Source organism: Onychostoma macrolepis, chromosome 04, assembly GCF_012432095.1.
Source record: "Onychostoma macrolepis isolate SWU-2019 chromosome 04, ASM1243209v1, whole genome shotgun sequence".
Classification (NCBI taxonomy): domain Eukaryota; kingdom Metazoa; phylum Chordata; class Actinopteri; order Cypriniformes; family Cyprinidae; genus Onychostoma; species Onychostoma macrolepis.
The window spans coordinates 31,923,804-31,947,554 of record NC_081158.1 but is presented as its reverse complement, the minus strand read 5'-3'; the positions used below and the strand labels follow the sequence as shown (position 1 = coordinate 31,947,554).

The following is a 23,751-nucleotide window of genomic DNA, read 5'->3' as shown; positions in this document are numbered from 1 at the left end:
GTGCCTTTACTGACAGGGTATTTTTAGGTCTTCTCCATGTTCTTGGGTTAAAATTAAGCACTGCCCTTCCACAAACTTCTTGAAAGCTGCAGTTTGTGGGGCGTGGTTACCCTGTCCTTGATCTACTGCAGATGTTGCTTGGATTTCACTCTTTGGAATAAGACGTTTTTCTCTTGACTGGGTGGGCTGTTATCGTATGTGACGCACTGTAAAATACAAAATATACATGTATAAAGTGGAAAATTGTTTGGAAACAATACGCTAAAACCTCAAAGCAGCTGTTAACACAGTAAAGATGTCTGTGCTCTTTTGAATTGGAGCTCCTAGAAGTCGATATAAAAACTGTTTGGCCGTGTTCACAGTAATGAATTTCACCTGACAGATAATGCAAGCCAAAGCTGAGGAGCTGTCATGGGTTTAGTGGAAAATTAGCTTAGGATATCATAAATGCTGTGCTCTTCTGAATATATAATGGAACAATAGTTTGCTTTTTCAAGAACTAGTTACATGTGCTACAACTTACATGTGTAATTTTAGGACAACTTTCTAATTCTCCAGATATCTGTGATCTAGAGAAAAGTGGGACCCAGCATCTTTGGATAAATTATAAAGAAGTGCCTAACCCCAGAAATGATGGGTTTGCTTGTGGAGTAGAGCCAAAACCAGACCTTATGTCCAACACAAAGTCATAAAAATGAGGCTTGTAATTTGTCATTGGTTGGGTGGGTTAATTTTTTTTACTGGTTAGCAGCTTCCAAATGGAAGTTTGCTCTTGATCACATGAAATGTGAAAAGTTGTAAAAGTGGTGGGAACCCATTTCCTCTGTGACCATGGCCACAGGCTCTTGTCCAAACAGGTTAATAAACAATCACAATGTTTAAGTTGTTGTTCTCATGCTAGTTTAGGTCACCGGACCAAGTTCTACCTTGCTATGATACACACACTCACACACATCTTTCACAAAAGTCTGTCATCAAACTGTCATCCACTTTTACACGGTCGGTCCTCATGTTAGCGTTGGTCCACAGCTACACCCTTTCATATGGGCGTACTGCCTTGTATTAAATGCCCCAAACCTATATTTTTAGCTCAGATGGTAGGCCTGCACCAACTTGAGAAGTAGTCCATGCTATGTTTCAAAGAAGGAAAATAAGAAAGCTTGCTTCTGTGTGTTGCATACTTATAGAGGTAAGTGAACTTACATTTTAAAAGATGTCCAGTAATATTTTTACTCTTATGAAAGCCAAAATTACATTTATTAAAGCAGAAAGTTAAGACTATTAACTGACTGGATGAAAAGCGCTCGAAGCCGTTACAAAACTGCCGCCGTACTTAATTTGAATTCTGTATTAATACGCCAAGCAGCTGCCGCACGTTGCGTGGCAACAGTGTGTACAGTCAGATAAATGAACTATTTTACTCGGCGGAGGAATTGTTTGTGCTGATTATTACTACTAATAAATTAATCTTTTTTTTTTTTTTTTTTTTATTGAGCATTGGCTTATTTTATCATATCACCCACTCCGTTTATGAAAGAAACTTTATTGAAATGAACACTCATCAGGTACGCAGGTAGGGGACGCAACAGGAGCCAGTGGATGAGGAACTGTTTCTCATTGTGTGTGTATGTGTATGTGTGTTTGTGGGTGTGTTCTTTCCAGCTAGCCGCTCCGGTTCAGTCTATTGAAGTCAGTTTAGTTTGAAAGTGCGAGGGAAGGACTCGACCGGGCGCGTTTTCCGTGGGTTTTAAAGTATTTATAGCGTTTCCAGACGCCATACGTTTATTAGTTATAGATATTACGTATTTAACCAGAAACGAAAAAGTGTTTTTGAAATTTGCCGACTGTTTCGTCTTTCAGGGAGCAATAAAGCCGATGGTTACGGAGCGTCGTGACTCGCGTTCACCTTTCGCAGCGTTGGTTCACCACCCCGTTTGACTTTATCATACAGTAACGTTACTATTTCTTGCGCGCATATAAAACCTGTTTTTGGATGTGTCAGAGGTTCTCTTCAAATGTCGTGGACGAGCACCATGAGTAGTGGATACAGTAGTTTGGAAGAGGATTCAGAGGAATATTTTTTCACTGCAAGAACTTCCCTGTTCAAAAAGCCTTCGGTTAAACCCACGAACCTCAAGGTGAATGTATTTACATTATATAGCCTACATACTTACTTATCTAACTTATTTATTTAAATTTGTTTATTATTTTGTTTGTTAATGGAGGCCTTCATGCCATATTGCTAAAATGGCACAACTAAGTGTTGTAGTTTCTGTTTCAGATTTATAATCTATATGCCTATGCATATAGCCTAACTATATTGCTATTGACTATATTGCTATCCGGGTGGGATCAGCTGTTCTTTTTAAAATTTTGATAAAACTCTTAGAGCTTATGATTCATGAATAGTGTTTTGAACAATCATTAACAGAGTTGAACCATATTCATGACATACTGCATATCTCACTGTTATTTAACTTGTTGCATAGGTGAATGGCACAGTATGAGGCAGCTATCCCATCAGGCATGTCCTTGAGATTTATGACCTTAAGATAATGCCTCTCTTGTGTCAGACTTTATTAAGGAAGTACTGTTTCAAACAGTGAATGGACATACGATGATGTGGGAAGGATTTAGCACAGCATTGCACACTTAACACTTGTTTGTTTGTTTTGTTTTATTGTGCATATTATCTTTATTTAGGGTGTTATCTGATTGTATGTGACTTCTGGTTTGTTTAAAAGCATTACGTCATGCCATCATGGCTTGGAAGTTATGTTGAAGTAGGCCATTCACAGCTCATGAATGCTGTTTTGTTCAATAACTTTTTCATGCTTCTCAATTGGCTGACATCCGTATGCCCATATCAAAGACAACTGCTCATAATTTCATAGTTTTATTGCCTGTCTCAGCCGCTGGTAAAACTAACCAGTCTTACTGACCACATGTGATTTGAATATGGCCTCTACCCAGTCACGTGTGACAGTAAGGGGGGCTCAAAGAGAAAAGATTCACAGTATCACCCCCACATTTCTGTCAATTACCCAATTGTGAGAAAAATGTCAAGTTTTCACAGAGTTAATGTTGTCAAGTGACTTCCATTTTCCAGGGGCAAACTGTTGCAGATTGTTTTAGTGGGTTTCTAGGGCTCTCTTCCAAAACCTTGTGAGCTGCCTACATAGGCAGCATTTTAAGGCATCATATGCTTACTGCCAAAGATAAGCTGCCTTTACAGAAAAGACAGTGCCAGGATGCATTGTAGCAAGCTCAGTGAGAGCGTTACAATTCAGTCCTTTATACTTTCTAAGTTTTATTCTCAAGTTAGAAGAAAGCAAGAGAGCTCACTAGATTTGAGTCTGTAGCCATTATAAGTCTTGACGTATCAAATTCCAGGCTTTTAGAATTTGCAGTCTACACATGCGGTGTGTAATGGCCATTCATCGTGTAAAGTAGCAGCTGTAGAAGGAATTGTTCAAAAAGGAGTGAGTCAGTTCCTTATGTGCCCAGCACATATCTATAGCTCACTTCCTGTTACTTCATTCTGACAAAGAAGCCCCCCTCCAAAGTATTTCATCATCAGCAAACCTAACCCAAAATCTGGCTTTTCTCAGAAGGGCACTTCAAAGTATGTGCAAGATACAAATAGATCTTAGTATTTACAAAATCTGTGTGCAATATTAAAGCGGAGCAGATATGCCCTGTACTTCATCTGTTTTGTCACCTCTTGCATGCCGCAAATGCACTGACCCTGGGAAACAGCTGCTGGGGCAGGCATGCAAAACAGCAGGATCATGGGGGTTTGCGTGGGACACAGTGCTCAGAGAAACTTTGAGATATAATGGCTTCGTTTATTGAGTGAAAGTTATTATGGTTTATTTTGTTGCATCATTTAATTGACTTCATTTTAACTTCAGAATGCAGTACAGGTGCAGTTTAAACATTTAGGCCTTCTTATTATCAAAGCAAGTCGTTCCAAACCTGTATGAGTTTCTTTTTTCTGTTAAACACAAAAGAAGATATTTTAAAGAATATCAGTAACCAAAATGTTAGCGGTAGCTATTGACTTCCATGATAGTAAGGGGAGAAAAGTACTACTGTCAACTGTTTGGTTACCAACATTCTTCAAAATATCTTCTTTAATGAAGAAGAAAGAAAGAAAGAAAGAAACTCACACAGGTTTGGAACAACTTGAGGGTGAGTAAATGGACAGAATTTTCATTTTTGGGTAAACAATCCTTTTAAGCAGCCGTTTATCTTTACACTGGAAGAGAGTGTGAATTGTTATTGAAGTTGCTAAAACAGTTTTCCTGGCTTTCAGAGAGCTTTGCTTTTTTGGACAGTGTAGGGAAAAAGGCCTGACAGTGCTGAAGAAAGACAGACGTTATCTACAGTCCGCAGGCTGTTTTTATAACTCAGAACCTGATTGAGCGGAAATTAAATTAGCGATTGTACACTCACAGAAAAAACTCAAAAGAGCTTACTGTGGGTGAAAAAGGCCCAGTCACTACTGTACCCCAGTAGATCATTGCAGTTATGTGCATGTTTGCAGTAACTCTCCACGAGTGTTTGTGGCAGCGTTGCACCATTTGGCGTTGAATGGTTTCTGCCTGACGTCATTGGCCTTGAATATTCACATGCTTTGCCAACACAGGCGCTGAAGGCACAAAGAAACTTCACTCTGAACTCTTGTGAAAGTTTCTCGTCCATTGTTTAACGCTTTTGCAGGTTTATCCTGAGATTTCCGCTTAGCATGTTTTAGCCGTCAGATACTGATCAAAGCGTTCTGAGTCATTACGTCAATTCATCATTAGGGATCAGGTGATCGGTCAAATTATGTGGATCGTTAATCACGTCAATGATGTGAATTGCGTCTGGTAGCCGCAGGAGTTCATGCACTCACTGAGCATTAGATGAAGACTTTCATGTCAGCCACACTCAGAAAGATAAATCTAAATCTCGAGGATGTTAATGCAAACCTTTGCTGACTCCAGTCTGAGTTTACACGAATCCTGCATAGACGCCAGCTTGCTGTAAATCCAGGCCGAGCAGCCAAGAGAAGAATATGTGTGCTAGAGACGATAATATTCACAGAACTGGAACTAAATGTTTATTTCACACTACCCATATCTCCTCAAACAAACCAGAATAGACATTTATAGACTGGTAAATCATTTTCCACAGTTATGTAAAATTCTTGAATGGACCACCAAAAGCTTTAGCATTTAAAAGAAGGATTAATAGGCTGCAGTGCAAAGGTCTTGTGGCAAAGATTGACTGTTTATAATAAATAATCTTACCATTTATAGCAGATATTTTGATTTAACAAGATTTGAGTAAAGCCTGGCTTTGTAAATTTCACAAAAACTGTCAAAAACATGCCATTTCACTCCCAAATTCTCTTTTGCAATAAATAAATAAATAAATTAAATTTGAAACAATAATAATAAAACCTGTTTTTAGGGCCATTATTTCATAACAATTAAGCACATTTTCTCCTCAAATTGGAGAATATATCATTGTAGTATGTTGTACTGCCTTTATGCTAAAATTGAGAGAATTACAAAACTTAAAGTATTACTGTAATGAGTAATCTAGTAATCTATTCAAGTAGTATAGTATAAATGAAGTAATCTAGTAATGAGAATTTGACAGTAATGTGCAAATAATCTTATGGTATGATGAAAACTATAAATTTTTATAATATTTACATAATTTTTTTAATTAATTTTTTCAAGTTTTTTTTTGTGTTTTGATTTTGAGCTGAAATGTGACCTGAACGTGTTCTATGAAAAAATGCTAGTAGTGTCAGACCTTCACATGAGGGAAAACTGTTTAGAGAAGGTGTTGTGAAGCGTAATTGCAGTGAAAAACAAAATTTTCTCCAGACATAGTACGTTGAGCCAAATATTCGCTCCGTTCATATCATGCAAACTCTCTTTTTGTGCTTCTGTTTTGTCTGAGTTCATGTTTTGTGTCGTGCCCTTGCATCACAGAATGGAAAGAATTCCACTGTGTTTGTTCATCTGTCATCGCTGAATAAGTCACTGTTACATGATCGACCGGGCTGAGTGTTTTCAGATCCTGCTTTACACAAACCTGAATTATTAAGAAATCTAAACAAATGCAGAGTCTCACAAGAGGTCTGAAGCAATATTTTTGACTATTTTGGGACTCTTCAGGGAAGCATCACATTACAAGGCTCCAATAGGCCACTATGTTTGATTTCATCAGGCAACAAGCACAGCTAAAGAGAGCATTGCCACTTAATCTGATTAGTCCACAAAGTAGCATTGTGCGTCATGGAGGAGTATTTGATTATCATCCAGGTGTGTGTCTCCGGTCGCCTATTACAAGCTGCCTTTGATGACAGAAACATTTAACAGCTCCTACCCAAAGTCTACACCATTTCCAGCATAAGTAGTTGCATACCATGTCAATGCAACCATTAAAGCCTCTAGACCCCTATCCATCTGATTGCTTTTGAGTGTCAGAGAGGCCTTTGATTTTTCTTCGAGCTTTGAAAATGGGTCAAAAGTTGACGTTTACAGACATGCATATCCCACTCTCTCCCTCTCATTGTTCGTGGTCACGGCTCTGTTAGACTCATGTGGATCCACATGTAGAGCATCTGGTTGCAGTTTCTCAGAGAAGAGCTGTAATTATAGTAAAGAGGAAGATAAGACCAGATGAAGGGGGTTGTTTCTTGGTCTCGCTGTTGCGGACCATCGGCTGAATGTCACGCAAAACCTCAGCCTAGTCAGCAGATAAACTTTCCAACTGACATTTGGAGCACATGTCATGGTTTGGGAATTAATTGTTGAATCTATGCAAAATCAAACAACAGTTGTTTTTAAGCAAAGGAAATGTTCTGCTTGACATTGCCATTGAGTTGGAGCAATACATCTAGTCTCAAAGTCCCCTCTGCTACATATAAACCGTCTTTACATTAACATGACATGTTGTGTGGTATTAGAACTAGAATGGTTATTTATTTTGTTAATGTTTGGCCCATTTACAGTTGTCATGATGAAGTAGGTCATTTTTAATTTTTGAGAAACTCTATGTTGTTAAAGATCAGTTAGAGATATGAATCCATCAGAAACGAGATTAGACTCCAGAGTTTTCCTCGACGGTTGTCGCTTCCTGGATTTCATTGGATCTAACTGTTGGCAGTTTTATTCAAGCACCTTAATCTGGTTAAATATTTGTTGCAGCTTCCATTATCTGTCATTTTAAAACCTAAACTGGCCTTCAGTCCTTTCATCACTGTTGACATCAGTTTGTATATATATCTTTCATGTTAGTCCAGTTGTTTGAATGAAATCGTTCACTAGAAAAAACATACCCAAATCACACACCCATGCGGAGATAGGGCGCAAAGTTTGGTGAATGTGAGTTTGAAACTGGATAAGTTCTCTGAGTGCACAGGTCACATGGCTGCACCTGGTATGTGTCACATCTGATCTCAGCCGCTTTCATTCTGTGTCTTTCTTTGAAATCATTCCAAAGCCATCGCTTCTCTGGAATGACATCGTCAATGAACACTGCGGTAAATGAATCCTATATCACTTTGAACAAAGGTCCTTCTTATTCTTCTTATCCTCACAGCTATATCAGGATCTTTTTTGAGTTAGGTTCATGACATTTTTAGTGCACAATCTTACTGTTTTTTGCTTTTGTTCCTAGGTTATCATAAGATGACTGTGCCAGATCTTTTACACTCTTAGTTAAAACCCTCCATACTGGGTTAATTTTTATCACGAGCAATTGTGTGCAGAGAGGACATCCTGTTAATGATAAATTTGAAAGACTCTGTTGTTTGTTCTCCAACTGCAAATTAGCTGGACATGGCTCTGAAGGGCTAACAGAGGCCTGTTTGACGTCATGTATCTTCCCCTTTGGCCTACATTTATTACAGAGTATATCAGATTTGGCACTGGATATTTTCTGGTTCGTGATTTCATATTTCTGCTTTGTGTGGCATTTCATCAATCAAAAACAACAGATGAGCACCAGCCATGAAGTTTCACAGTTCCCCATAGCTGTGGTGAGTGGGTAGGTTTCCTAAGAATTATGACCTGCAATGTCATACAGTGAGGTTATGTTTCACTGGTCTCGGAGCTCAGTGAATGCACTGTACTCCCATCTGGCCTGACAGGTTTGTTATGATCAGTCGGGCTGCCACAGTGAGTCAGACAGCTCCACTTCCTCTCTGTGTGAATCAACCCCGGATCATATTCAACTTGTAGTGTGCAAGTCCTTTTGGTTTGTGAAGGGCTCAAGTTCCTCACTTTTCTTAAGGAGTCTTCTTTCCGAGAAAAAGCAACAGACATTTTTTACAGTATAGAGTTGTCTTTAGTTGCAAGCAAAACAAACCACACCCTGTTTTTATGGTTTAACTTTTATCTTATGTTATCAGTAATCTTTGAAGCTTACCCATAAATCCTAAGTCAGACAGAGACGCCGCCTTGGGAATATTGTGAAGTACCTACTAATATGGTCTAGAATGACCTTAATTCTTTGGTTAAACTCTTTGAAACCAAGCTGTCAGTCACAAGTTACTATCCCAGCAGAACTTTATGATGTCAGAATGGAAATTGCTGGAAGGCATCGGTCAAGCTTTCCAATGAAAGCAGCTTGTAAGAGTCCTTGTGGGGTTCTTGTGTTATTGTTGGCCTTTCTGTAGGGCACAGCAGCAGTGGAGATGAAAGATCTTTTCCAAGTTCCTCACACACCTAGTACTGTTTAAGCACGCCTGGCTTGCGTAATATACATTGCGGTACTTTTTCTTGTTCCCTTGGCGTTCCTTATAGACATAAACAGAGTTATGAAACTGTAATTTGTAGGAGGACAAGCAGTGTTTCCCCTAGGTTTATGGCTTTGGGGGGGGGTTCCGTTTTTTTCCCGCCATAAAAATTGAAGCGGATTTAATATTGATAATAACATTGAAGACATTGTATGATTATTCCTTAAAGATAAGGTTTTAATAGTTTTAGTAGTAGTAGCCTATTATATAAGTTCTACTGAACAACAGTAATATATTTCTGCCCAGTGTCTTCAAGTGAAACCGAACTTTTATTTTGACGGGTTGCCGTGAATACCTTTACATTTCTGTGTATATATGATATGAGGATAGTTTTTCTCAAATGAAACAGTCGAATGCTCATGAAGTGACTCTCAGAGCAGTTCTGGAGATGTTGTTCATGTATTTATGTCCTCATTTAGTGAGACAGCAGACGTTAATATCACCGCAAACGTCACGCGCGCTTCTGTATGAGTAGTGAACAAACCCGCGGGTGCCGGTGGGTGCCGTTGGGGGGGCGGGCCGCCCCCCTAAAATAATGGTAGGGGAAACACTGGACAAGTGTAGGAGAACAGGGTTGAGGGTTAAAGGACAATGTCTGATGGGCGTAATGAGGCATATGTGTGCATTCCCTTGTGAGGTGATGTTATAGTACTCATAGTGAAATATCCCATGAGTCATAGAACAGCGTGGATAGATAACCTCATGAATATATGCTGGTTGAAAGCACCAAAATACTGGTTGGAAGCTTCAGAATAGGTTATTCTTAGTATAAGTGTAAAACATGGATGCCATTGTGGGTCATTTTCTTACTGCGATTTGGCTGAGATTTGCAGAACGAAACGGGGATCATTAAGGCCAAAGTATACTTCGGCCATCCATTGACCGAATGAGTCAAGTAGGTGTATCAGACTCGTACATCCGCGCTTATCCACGGTTGAGTATACTTTGAAAGCTGCGAGGACGTGACTGTGTGCGGGATTGAATGGAACGTGAAAAAAATTAAGTATACCTGTGCCTTGAGCGATGCAACTCAATGTCACTTAACTTGTGAATCCAATGGTTGAACCCGAAGATTCCAGAATAAGACTCAATATTTTTGTTTCACAACACGACGGAAGTGTTTTCATAAATGTGACCAGTTGATGAGCTTTGGCGTGAGTGTTCACCAAGCTTGAAACAAGTTCCTTGGTAGTTTCTATTCCTCTATTCCTGTTGGCCATGACTTCCTGTACTCTGTAAACCTCCCTGCAGTTCTGACTATTCTATAATCACATCATGCAGTTTAGTCTGCCCACTGTCCCGCTGAGTAGGAAGCCACACAGAATGGTCATTTTTATGCCTTTGATTGTCAGACAATCACCCAGTGAGTCCAGCCTTTGGTTTTCAAAAGGATATTGACCGTTTTTCTACTGCTCGCTACAGCAACTCCATTAGTTGAGGAATGTGTTGGGGAGGAAAGGTGTGGTGGCCAGGGACTTCCTGTGGGGTAGGGGGAATGAGAAGGGGGTGTTTTATTGCAGCTTGCACATCAGTGTACGTTGGCAAGCACGATGAGTGTAGTCATTATATGTAGGGCTGCAACTAACGATTATTTTAATAATCGATTAATCTGTCGATTATTTTTTCGATTAATCGATGAATCGGATTTAAAAAAAAAAAAAAAAAGCATTCATTTCCAACCCTTTATTCAAAAACAGAACTAAAATCTTTAGAAAGTGCACAAACATGTTGCTCCTTGAACATCCCTGAGCTGTTATAATAATAATAAAATAAAATAAAAATGGACTAACACAAAAAACATACACATGTATGCTTTACATCTGCCAAATATATAGACTTTTTTTGGGGGGGGGGAAAGTGCAAAAAATTTAATAATTTAACAACACTGCGTCGTTAGCGTTGGTATTGTATCAGACACCTGCACTTAACATTATATGAAAATCAAGCTCAAATGGAGTTAATAATGTTTTTGACCAGAGAATGACGGAGATGGAGTGTTTTGTCTGTCGTTAGAACGGCTGTTATGCAGTGCATAAGTGCATTAAGTGCATTATGCTTTCATCAACTTTACAGGTTATATAACTTTGATTGTAGCTATATGGGCGCTTAGTTTTTCTTGTTGTTTAATACACTTGGCCAAAATCTCAAATTAAGCGCTTATGCACATAATGCACAGGATATTTAAAACGATATAGACAGCAAATAACTAATTCTTCTCCACTCTTCAAACACACAAAAACATTATCCTTTACTGACATAGTGTTTGAGTAAAGAAAACGCTGTACTATTCAAACACCAATTATTTATTCACCCTTGCATTGCGAAAAAGCAGAGATCTCATCTTCTCCAGGCTGTGCGCGCGTCAATCTGAACGGAGGCGGGTGAAGTTACGAGGTCTCGCTGAGAGCTCGATGATCCAATGGCGTTCAAGTTTTACTGACAAGTTATTTTAATGCTTATCATTGGTTTACTATTTTTAAAACTCTCTGATTTAAAATAATAAAACGAATTATAAGCGACTCAAGTTTGGATAATTTTTCACAGCACCTGACTGGGCTAGGGTATGGCCATACTCTGCCATACGCAAACGCCGCCCTGCTCCCACACCTTGGATGACTTGGGTCGCACGGATTTCTCTGCCTCCGCCATGTATCTTTCCTCTACCTCCGCTCGTTTTTTTTTTTTTTTTACTTTTGTTTTTATTTATGAGGCGCCAAACTCTGCTAGCATCCGTGCGCGAGAGACCGAGTGTGTTCACTCCGCTCCACGCTCAACTAAAGTTTTTTTTTTTTAATAATCAAACGTCTCCGCGTCGCGCGACACAACGAATCGATTATGAAATTCGTTGCCAACGCTTTTAGTAATCGATTTTTATCGATTTAATCGATTCGTTGTTGCAGCCCTAATTATATGTGTGCCCAGAAATCCCCTGCAAAATTTCGGCTAAAAATAAAAAGCAGGTTGTCTTTCGATTGTCTTGTCTGCTGAAAGTTTTGTTTTTCTGACTGTCACGCTCGTCTAACTTATCTTTCAGTAGTGCAGATGATATCAAGTGTTTTATCTGCACAAGTCAAGAGTTTTTTTAGATAGGAGTGCCCCTGAAAAACCAGTCAGGTCACACCTCATGTGTTCTGCTCCCTTTAAGTTGAGTATGTCATGACCAGCATGTGTGACAGAACTCGGCTAGCACATGACTCAAAACAAGGAACAAAATCCCTGACATTACCACATGCCACACCCTCCGGTCTTGCTTATCAGCTCACCAAGGACACCGTGGGGCCTACAGAGTGAAGTTTACTTTCTCCCTTTTTTGTTTTGACTAATTTTCCTTTAAAATAACCTTGATTGATCTCTCGACAAGTAAAGACGGTCCAGTTGGACCTCAAGGATACCTTTAACCTGTTCTTCTTGTTCCCTGTCCTCTTTTAATGTGTTGCTCCACTTGAGAGTGAGGACACACAATCCCTCACAGCAAGGGAGGTAGAGCTGCTTTTTCTGTCGCATTACCTCATCGGGTTAGTGTTTATTTTGCCTTTGTCACGCTCCGCTGTGCAGAGGCATCCGTGTTAACCCTGTCTTTCCTGGTTTTGTTCTTTACACATTGCTCATGGTGTCTACTTTCCCAAGCATTACATCAACAGTACCTTGACAAAGACAGATAAACGTCAACTCTGGTTGGACTACATTGTGTAAAGACCTTGTTGGGGCATGACGTCTCACTATTACTTTGTGGGCACCAGTCAAAGTTTACATGACCGACATGCACTGTTCAGCTTGGCTAATGAACAACCCTCATAGAGCTGATGGAGACCACATCACTGAACCGGCACCGGCATAGGCGGCACAAGCTGATGTGGTGAGCTGCAATCCCTTGCATGCATTCAACAGCCCAACAGGCCCCACTGAGATGCTCTTGGCCCCTCGTTTACAAAGCACATAGCTTTTATTGTGGTGAAGAGGGATTTAATGGGCTCTCTGCTTGTAGTTGTGACTTCATCAAAGAGTATTTGGTTGAGTTAATTGGTCTGATCTGAACACGTGACCGAATCCTTTAATAGGAATGTCTGCAAAGTATTGTTTTCCATTCGCATTTGTGCTCGTCGGGTATCGGGATGGTGAAGTGATTAAGCTAATGACCCTCTTGGTGTGACAGTTGGCACATCCAAAGTACTGGAAAGATTAAGCTCTTTCATTGAAGATTTGTCCTATCATAAGGTCTCATTTATACGGTTGGTTGTGAGAATATTATGCGTTTATTAATTTATTCAAAGTTTATTTTTCTCAAATATCACAAGCCACCTGTCCAAGCAGTCTTGTCCATAAGATATCTGATTGATGCACTAGTTGAGCAGCTGTTACTGGGTTAATTTGTTTAGCATTCCCCCATTCAGAGCTATGAGGGTGCTAAGGTCAAGTTAAGGGTGTTATTAGTGGTCGACCGATATATCGGGCGATACCTGGCATTTTTCAAATATCGGCATTGACCGATCAGTTTTTCTGTTTGGCCAATGCGTTCAAGGCGGGACTTTTTTGACGGCACGACGGACTTTCATTTTGACAGCGCTGAGAACGGCAGCGCCTGAGCAAAAAGTATTTTAAAGATTGCTTTTATATTATTAGTAATAGAAAGGCAAACATTATAATACTTTCTTGTTTGCCTTCACCATTCAGCAAATGTGCATTTATATAATTTAAACAAATCGTTGAATAACTAATGAACATTTAATTTCACAAACCTTTCAGACTAGGCGAATCCAGCTGTGAGATCTTATAAAGTGTGTATTTGTAACCTGCATGATCGCGTGTTCTCTGTGTGACGGTCGGTCCTTGTGAACTGAATGCGGACAGGAGGAGAGTTCAGCTCGTGATTTCAAATTATGCTGCGCTTTATGCTTTTGCCCACTCATGTCATTTTCACTGTGTGCTGTATGTAAAATGAGTGTTACCTTGGCTTTGTTTGGAAAAAATTATGATTCCCAATGCACACAAACATCCCAGAATACGGAGTGCTCTGTTGGTTACAGTGTTTATTTCCTTTTTAATTATATTTTTATTAAATATTTATTTATTTGTGAAAAATACTTTGTCATCTAAAGTATAATTGTTTATTTTACACATTTACTTTCTTAATCCATTTTCAAATTATTTTAAATTTCTTAAATATTAATTAAAATATATAAAACCCAGGCATCGGCTGTCAAAAAAACAATATCGGTCGACCACTAGGTGTAATCACCCCGACCCGTACTAAAGCCAGGGGTGCAAACTTGTCACCTTTCGGCGAAATTCGCCGTTTTCACCTTGAAATAGGTCAATCACGTGAATCGTGTAGATCTGTAAAAAAAAAAATTAATGGGGGGAGGGGGTCGTATCTGCGTGTCATCTGTGTCACGTCACCTGTAGCGTTTTTTCCCCCGTTGGCAAAGGAATGGACCCGCCCTACTCTGCCTCTGATTGGCTTACCTTAATGTTCTTTCCCTCAACCAACCAATCTCACTCCTGAAGCCTAACTTTTAGACGCTGCAGGCATGCTATCCATATTTCCAGAGGCTATGTAAAACGTGTAGGAACAAGCTAACGGCAAGCAACTTATGACCGAATGAAGAATGTGCATGTGTTTTTTCTTTTTTCCGTTTTATTTCATTTATGAAGGTGATGTAAACTGAATAATTATATATTCTATTATAATTATATAATAATATTGTGTGTAGGCTATGTAACTTATATAGTTTTCATTTTATTCATTTCATTGTCACCTTTTTCACCCCTGACGAGTTTGTACCCCTGTAAAGCAAAGTAGCACCAGGAATGGATTTATGAGCAAATGGATTAACTTCAGATGGTTCAGGATAGATGACTAGTCTCACTAGTGAGTTTTAACTAGATTTTGTTATCGGCATTGCTTTAATGATCAGTTTATAGACAGGAGAGGGCTTTAACGTATTGTGCTTTAGCATTCGCATGGGAAAACCCTCTCTGAGAATTATAAACTTAAATATGGTTTTATAGTTATTTATTTACAGGTATTTAGTTATGTTGTCAGTTATCCTAAAGGAACGCTGAACCTAGCGTAGAAAGAATAATACAATTATTATATAGTCTTTTTGAAGATGTGTGGTAGTTTTTCACATCACTAATACTACAGCAGCAAAGTAGCGGAAATATTTTTATTCTCAGAGCTTTAGGGCTTTATTATAAACTTAGGAATTCAAAAAGGTGTTTAGCCTTTAAGTAGATGTTTTCTGGGTATGAAAACAGCGTGAGTCATGCACTGTAAAGTTCACTAACAATGCACGCAACACAAAACCACCTGTTATTGCAAACACTCCAGGCAGTCTTGGCCCGTGCAGGAGGGGAATGACGACTGTCTTTAACAGTTCACAGTATTCAGCCTCTGGACTCTGTTAGATGAGACGACCCTTGTCCGTCAATGTGTTGTCACTTCAGCCCAGGACCGTTCCCTTATAAGGGGCTCTGTGCTTTTGTTTTGAGCTTGGAGCGCTCATGAAAGCAGATCAGCTTCTTGGTGATATGACCATGTAAGACCAGAGTGCACTGCACACGTTTCATACAATATTCTGCTAGTTGTAGCTTTTAAAGGCTATATTGTTCTTGGAGAGTGAAGTATTATAAACACTTTAAGGGTTCATATCTTGGTCATGTCATTGGATGTCAAGGAACAAGATGCATTTGATCTTTAAATTACAAATAAAAACATTGAAAAAGCAATTGTTTGTTTACCTACTGCTGTTTACTGCATGATATCCTGTTTGAGAAGTATAGCGGTAATCTCCATTTGACACGTGGATGTCAGTTAGGAGGGTGTATATGTGGGTGTTTTGGGCTCCCACATCAGTAACAGGCTCATGACAAAGAAGCCTTTGATTTGAATGACTTCATTATTCAGCAGTACTGGAGTCGTACCTCCTCCTTCTGTCAAAACGAGCTGCGAGGTTGACCTGTGACCTGTGTGAAATGCTTGTATTCACTGTCTGTGTTTCTGTGTTTCAGGATGTGGAGAAAGAGAAAGAGCTGCGAACTCATCTCACTAATGAGGAGATCAGAAAGAAGGTTGAGCAGTACAACACAGAGTCACGTGACCACTTTAAAATGACACTGGTGAGTTAATGGTGAACCTATATCATTCACTAATAGACCAATAAAAACGAATCACTCAAATCTAATCGCTAATAATTTTCAGAATTCAAAAGTCCGTCCACGTGAACATAAGTGTTTGTTAGCACAAGTTCCTCCAGAAATAAAATTCTGGATTGTGTATAATATATATTATGGATTTTTATATATATATATATATATATATATATATATATATATATATATATATATATATATATAAGATAAATATATATATATATATATATATAAGATAAATATAATATAAATAAATATTAATATTTTGACAAAAAATAAAAATTAAATTACAAAATCATATTGTTATATTACAGACCCTAAATCCACTTTTCACCCCAAAACTAGTTCAGGTTGTCAAATTGATTAACTTAAGAAAGCCAGTTAGACACACACACACACACACATATAAAACTGTTTTCATTGAAGCTTTATCTTTTTGTAATATTTTACTTTTGCTTAATAGTTACACCACTTGATATTTTTTATAGTCATTAATTAAAAAAGAAAAAAAAGAAAAAAGTGGTACAAATATTTTTAATATACATTTTTGTCAAATTTTTTTCTATTTCAATGTCTCAGAATTATGATTGCCTCTTTAATAAAGAGCTTTATCAATGTCAAATGATACAAAAAAACAACAACATGAATGCAAATTGCAATTCTATGAACTCGAAGACCGTATTTTTAATATAGATTTTTGAAATCTTATTTTCTAAGATTAATTATCATTGCTGCTTTATTATCGTCTCTGTCATCTGTTTATCACGACTTCTCATGGACCATGTAACAGCCATAAGGATTGTTATGTCAAAACATCAGACTTTACCACTGTACCTTTGTCCAGAGCCCAGCTGCTTATCGCAGGATTGCTTCTGTCTGGATAATACTAGCTCTTTAACAAATACTGATCTCTGACAGGACATGTTTCATCTGGACCTAACTGAGCCACGGTGGCACAAACACTTTGTATTAGTATATGTGAGCTTTTACTCATTATGCGTCCACAGTGTCTTGGATCATTAAGTTTCAGGGTTGTGTGTCAGTGTGGTGGAGTTTCAGAGGAGGTTTGTGAGCTGTAATTACACCCCCCGTGTCTCGCCTGTAGCCTGCAGTCACGGCAGCCATTTGAACTAATGAGCTTACAGACAGAAGAAGCTCAAATCTGAGCTCCATCTGGACACAGTCAGATACCACAGCAAGATGTGCTCACCAGCGTTGAAGAAGATGCTTTGAAACTGAAGCTTGTCAAGCTACAAGCTACTCATCATATTAAACAGTTTAACTATACTTAGCTGTCCAGTTAACGACACTACAAGTTACTAAGAAACACTTATTGAAGTATTTGAATATTTATAAAACCAAGCAGTATTTATTTGCCACACAAACAGTAAAGGATACTCACTTAATTGTATGCATGTATTTTATTTATTGGTTTGTTTGTTTATTTATATTCATATTTATAGTTGACTTTATATTTGAATTGAGTCCACTTCATGACTAATTAACTTTGTAACATTAACAGCCATAAAACTAAATTGAATCAACACTGAACTAAAATAAGCTGAATACTGACAATATTGTCTTTTTGAGATGATTTAATGATGAAATTGTTATTATTTATTGAAGAGCTTATATATATTATACTGTTATTTTCTTATCACTGTGAAGCTGCTTTGAAACAATCAGTATTGTATAAAGCGCTATGTATAACTGAGTGTGATTTGACTCTAAACTAAAATATATAAAATATTAACTGTAATAAAATATATAGAACTGAATCAAAAACATTTATTTTGAAGTATTTTTCTATAAAACAAAATTGTCCAGAAATGCATCCTAAAAACAGCAATGTAGCATTTTCTCAAACTAAATGGCTGCTCACTCGAGAGAAACACTTATTTAGCTACAATTGATCATGTCTTTGCTGTTGTAATCTAATGTCAGTCTTTGTCTTTCCTCTGTCTCTGTCCTGCAGAATACTAACGGCATGTACACAGGCTTCATCAAGGTGCAGTTGGACCTGCGCAGGCCCATCACGGTGAAAGGAGGCGGGGTAGGAGGGGTCAAAGGTCAGGAGGCGTTTTACCTTCCGCGCGGCTCCATAAACACACTGCACATCAGCAGCACCAACACGGTGCGCCAGGTGATCGAAGCCCTGCTGAGAAAGTTCACCGTGGCCGACAACCCCGCCAAGTTTGCCTTGTTCAAACGCTTCAGCAGAGAAGACCAAGGTGAGACGCCGAACACGAATACGGAAAATGCATCAGCATGTGTGTGCATACAGTAATGACTCGGGTCCCCTAGTGCATACAGTATGTATTTTGGCAGGAACGGATGCATTCCTGAAATAGGTCAATCTGAGAAACGCGTGTGTATTTATGGACGCACTCAGGACAGGCCTGTTACTCTGCATGTATATGCCAAGAATACACCATGCCAGCGTAGTAAACACACATACACAACAGCTGATGTCTGTGGCGACCTGTTGAATGCTCTTTGGCAGATACTAGCCAGCCTCGTTCCCCACATTTCAGTGCCATACAGGGATATTCTGAGCTGGGGAAGGGTCGGGATGGCAGTCTACGGAGTTTAGTAATAATGACTAATTGATTTTGAATAGTTTTTTGGCTTTATACATTAAACAGTGGATTCCTGAGACGCTCAGCATTGGTTTTGCTCTAAGAATGTCAGTGTTTCTAATCCATCTTACTGCTTTGACGGACCCTAGCCACTGTCTGAGCCCCCGTTGACGTCACTCACACAGCAGGAAGCTAGACACACATATGGCTCAGTGATTTCAAGTACATGCTTTCATAATCTGTGCGCCGGGCTGAAATGTGCTCTGGTTTATGTGAAGGAAACAAATCATTAAAAGAACCGACTCATAAGAGTCATTCAGACTACACTGGTCTGCATTTGTTTTGCATACAGAAAGCAATAGAAAGATGTCTTGTCTTTGTATTATTTTTCTTTATGCAGTGTTTTATCTTCAGACTGCAAATCTAAAAAAAAAATGGCTTAAACATCAGGCATTATCATGGGAAAAAGTCTGGATATTACCCTTTATTTAAAAAAAAAAAAAAAAAAAGGAAAATTTTACAAAATTACTCTTAAGTAAATCCCAAAATTATCTATTTATCCATGCTATTTTTATTATTTACTTATTTACGTTTGTATTTTATAATTTTTTTAAGGTTTCACTTTTTTTATTGAATATATTCTCTAGACTACTGTCTAATGTACTTGTTTTAATGTACTGCATTTTATTACTGATCCAAATACAAAAATAAGACTGCAAACTCAGGTAAAACTGTTTCTTTTGCCATGGCGCAGTTGATTCAGATGCACTGAATAGCACTTCTGCTTGATTTATTGGATGAACTGAGCATCGTAGGACTTTGGGGAGCAATAACGCTCATCTTCACTTCTCTTGTAGGAGTTTGTGTAGGAGCCAATAAGTGCTGCCGCCAATGGGGGAATATTTGCTTAGGAGGCTGTCTGGGATGATTTTTTTTTTTTTTTTGAGACGGAGCATTTTCATGAGGTCTCAGCACTGTGAGAGATCTCCAGCACACGCTAGGAGACAGATATGTGACACTTTGTGTTTGGGTTGGGTTTGACAGCTGGTTTTAATGCATGTAATCGGGCCGTCCAGCTCTTAAACAGCCTGTCTAGACGACTTCAAGAAATTTTACAGTTAGACACTGATAAACTCCCACCTCAGAGCTCATTAACAGACAGAAACGACTCAGAAACAGACAGACCCTCGTGTGATATCACAGCAGTATGGCATATAAAGACCATGAATCAACCGCATTAGTGTAGACATAATAACAGCCCTTCTTGTTCTGATTAGCCGCTGCCGGAGGCAGAAGGAAGCCCCCATTAAACAGGAAGTGAGATGAGAGGTTTCTCAAAAATAAAGAAATGCAGGTCTGAGCCCTTTTGCACACTCTAGGTGGATGAAAATCTCCCATAATGCTAGAGTAAACGAAGAAATTCTAGAGAATTACCTTTTGTTCCTGATATGAAGTGGTGCGCTTCCTTTTTCGTGCTTAAAGTTTGTTTTTGCTGTGAATTTTGGCCTTAGATCAACATTCAGCAGCAGTGTTGTTTAGCATGTCTTCCTCTTTGAGGTTTGTCAGGCCTTTATTAAAGAGAACCTGATTCAGGGCTGAATTGAAAGTTTATGTGCTTTTAATTGGCATGAAATTACTTTTCAACTTTACTTTTCAGAGAGGATCTTAGGTACAGTTTTTATGCTCAAACCCTCTCTGAGAAGTATTGTTTCTAAATTCATCCTCTTTAAATGGTTATATCTGCTACAAAGATTTTTTAAAAATCCAAAATTTGGTTCTTGTAGCGCAAATGATGAATCTAAAAAACTATTTTTTTTTAAATCTGAAATTAAATGTGTATTTTGATGGTCTTGACAGAGGTTTGTTTGTTTATTTATTTATTTTAGAATTTTTTCTGAGTCCTGAATGCATTATTAGTTTAAAGCATTGCTGTTAAAAAAATATATATCAGTTGTCCTTTGTGATCCCTGAAGGCCTGTTCACACCATGAACAATAACTATAACAATAACTGTTTATTACGAGTGCTCAGTTTGAAAGTCAGGTGGATTCTGATGTCATTGTTTTTATCATTCATCAGCTTGAAAAAATCCAGTGATTTCAATGATATCATTCTTCTGTGTCGTTATTTTTTTGTTGCACTGTGGACTTCCCAATTCTCAAAGAACTAGAATGGTTATTAAAATGTTATAGTTGGTGTGAACTGGCCTTTATTGTTGCCCGGTGGTGTTTTTGTCTGTGATGGTAATGGTGTGTGGTGTTTTCTGTGTGTGTGCAGTGTACACCTGTAAGCTCTCAGAGGAAGAACACCCTCTCTTCCTGCGTCTGGTGGCGGGACCCAGCACAGACACGCTCAGCTTCGTCCTGAAGGAGCAGCAAACCGGTGAAGTCCTGGTGAGCATTCACTTTAGGTTTCTATCTCAATCCTATATTAATAAAAACAAGCAGTCATGACACACATCTTCCTCTCTCGTTCATCAGTGGGACGCCTTTTCCATCCCCGAGCTGCAGAACTTCCTCCGCATCTTGGATAAAGAGGAACAGGACCAGATTTGCTCAATAACCAAACGCTACAACGCCTACAGAGAGAAACTGGAGGAGGCCATGAGAGCGACGGGCGGCCCGGGATAAAGCCAGCACGTTACGTGAAGGAACTGTAGCACTGCTGCCTCTAGTGGTCACTGTGTGTAATGAACACTTATTAGGTGTCACCGTGCCAAGCTGACACCTGTCTCAGAAACTCAGAGGAGAGCGCTGAGCTCCCAGAATGCACCTCAGGTGCCATATTTACCCATCCACCCTCTTTCACACTTTCAGTTGTTTCTCTGTTCTTTTACCTCTTGTGAACGATGCAAACGTGAAAATCGGATCTGGTTTTTATTTAATTGTTGGATGCTGTGGTTTGTACATATTTCTGTTTGTTTTAATTTATGTGGGTGAATTTTATTTTTTTTATTTTACTAAAAAGAGTCTTATTTTATGGCAAATATACTTATCGACCAGAAACTGATGGGGATTTATTTTATTTTATTTTATATTAAATACCAAATGACATAATGTGCCCTACCAAAGATAGTGTTGATGTGCTGTTGACAAAATGTTGACCTGATGGCCACGTGAGACCAAACAGACAGGAAGCGCATGTTTGTGATGAAGAAGATTGAATGTGGTGATGTAGGGACAGGAAATGAGGACTAAAGCGAAGTCATAATCATTAGTCTCTGAACGGATGGCTTAAATGCAAATAAAAAAGTAAGCATTCTTAGGTGATGTGCTGGGATTGGAACCGAACAGATTCAGGAAGTTGGCGAAGGAGCTTAGAGGATGTTGGAAAGTATGCAGGAAGTGTCATGCAGCGGTTTTGGAGCAGATCTGACCGATGTTGGACGGTGTCAGACGGTCTTTCTCAGTAGATGATGGGTTGAGTTTAAGCAGATAATCAGTGAACAGGGCATTTGCTGTTCACCTCTCATCATCAACCCTGGAAAATGCGTTAGAGGACGTCTTCAAGATAAACGACTGAATAGACAAGTAGTGAAGATTGTTTGTTTTGAAGCTACAGCCTGAAAATAGTAGATTTAAGCTAGTTTGATTAGTGAATATATATGTGTAATCACACTGATCTGATTTACTGTACCAAAAGTTAATTTCACATGCTTTTTTTCTTTGCATGGAGATATAGCTGAAACTGTTACTGTTGTGAGGTGCAGTAAAAGAAAAGCAGACAGTGCTACTTTGTCTCAGCATACAAAGTCGACATTTATGACAGTGTTTGAAATTATACTTGTGATACTTGTAGGTGATTTTAATATGTATACACATTTATGTTTCTGTATGCTAGTGCTGCATGACGGTTTTTCTGATGGGTACTGCAACATTGTTGTCTATTGTGACACATGCATAGCGAGGTAGCGGCACCTTGTGGTCAACTGCTGTAACTACATCTCTGCAGTCTTAAGTCTCTCCTGTGTCAGTTCATTTGATTATTTTAGACACAGATTGCGTGCTTTAAGATTTATTTCTTTATTAATATCAGTTTTATAACCTCTAACCAAAGATCTAGATAAAATGCATAGTTTAATTTAAGTTTGATGCAAATTGCCTGGTGCAATCAGTCTTACACCTCAATAAACTGAGGTTAAATAGTAGTACCTATCTTGTCTGATGGTTTTACCATGGCAACTTTAATTGTAAACACTGGGGTGAATAATATAAATTAGAGTAATTGGTGTAATTGCTGTGTGAATATAACATCACGACAGTCTCAATATATGCAATCGAAGAAGATTTTGCAGGGGAATAAGACCAGTAATCTTATAAATGCTTTTTGGGCACTTTATGTTTTAATTCAGGGAATTATTTTGATTTTGATTTATTAGTCTTCATCAGATGCTTATTGTCTTCCACTGTTTTAAAACGGCATTGCATCTAGTGGAAGCTCAGTTATGTTTTATGGAAGTGTTTTTTTTTTTTTTTTTTAATTAAAGCTGTTTCAGTACTTGATTTTTATTTTTTAAATTTTTTTTTCATAAACAAGCTTTTGTTTGTAGAGTAAGACTGTGAATGAATGTTAAACTGTATTCTTGTGTAGTAAAGGGGTGTGGATGTGAGTGAACTTCTTTAGTCATTTTTAATATACATGCATGTGTTATATTAATTCATGCATATTTTAAGGCTGTTTTAGGACATCACAGGCCAGTGCTGTTGATTTTTCTGTTTAACAGCATAGATCATTTAGAGATCGCTCACGAAACACTCTGCATTTGCCAAAAAAAAATCTCATTTTGTTCCACCGTTGTAAGTTATGTTTATGAATGATGTAAGTTGCATACATAGAAGACACCAGAAGTGGCATACATGGATAAACATTGTTTTTAAGAGTTATGGACTAAATATGCATGGTTAGAATCCAGATGTCATGTATTTTTGACAATGACGGAGGTTTTTTTGAGGGTTTGTATTGTTACCGATCGTGGCCTTTCTTGTTAAAGACCTGGTTTCTTTAAATAAAGATGAAACGTTTCTCAATTCACTGCATTTGAATGTGTTTGTGTGCGTGAGGAGAAACTGGCTCAAGAGTCTGCTTGGATCATGCTGTAAAAATCCACCCATGGAAAATTCATCTCACATTTGACAAGCACAAAATTCTGGTATTTCTAATTATCTGCAACTCATTTCTATCTAAATTGCACTAAAAAACCCACTTGCAGTTTTTC

General features: G+C 38.4%; 1 protein-coding gene across 1 annotated transcript; it reads left to right on the top strand.

The window, feature by feature from the left end:
* The first annotated feature begins 1,625 nt into the window (after positions 1 to 1,625).
* Positions 1,626 to 23,563, top strand: rassf3 (Ras association domain family member 3). The gene is made up of 5 exons (XM_058773430.1): positions 1,626 to 2,138; positions 15,818 to 15,925; positions 17,934 to 18,189; positions 20,814 to 20,929; positions 21,017 to 23,563. The coding sequence occupies exons 1-5, from the start codon at positions 2,016 to 2,018 to the stop codon at positions 21,164 to 21,166; spliced, it is 753 nt and encodes a 250-aa protein (XP_058629413.1). The 5' UTR covers positions 1,626 to 2,015; the 3' UTR covers positions 21,167 to 23,563.
* Positions 23,564 to 23,751: the final 188 nt, after the last annotated feature.

Bases quoted from the DNA above. Each gene is read 5' to 3' on its own strand.
- rassf3 (XM_058773430.1), top strand. From the start codon at position 2,016: ATGTCGTGGACGAGCACCATGAGTAGTGGATACAGTAGTTTGGAAGAG. The intron at 15,926-17,933 runs GTGAGTTAATGG...TCTGTCCTGCAG, and splicing joins ACCACTTTAAAATGACACTG to AATACTAACGGCATGTACAC. The intron at 18,190-20,813 runs GTGAGACGCCGA...GTGTGTGTGCAG, and splicing joins CTTCAGCAGAGAAGACCAAG to TGTACACCTGTAAGCTCTCA.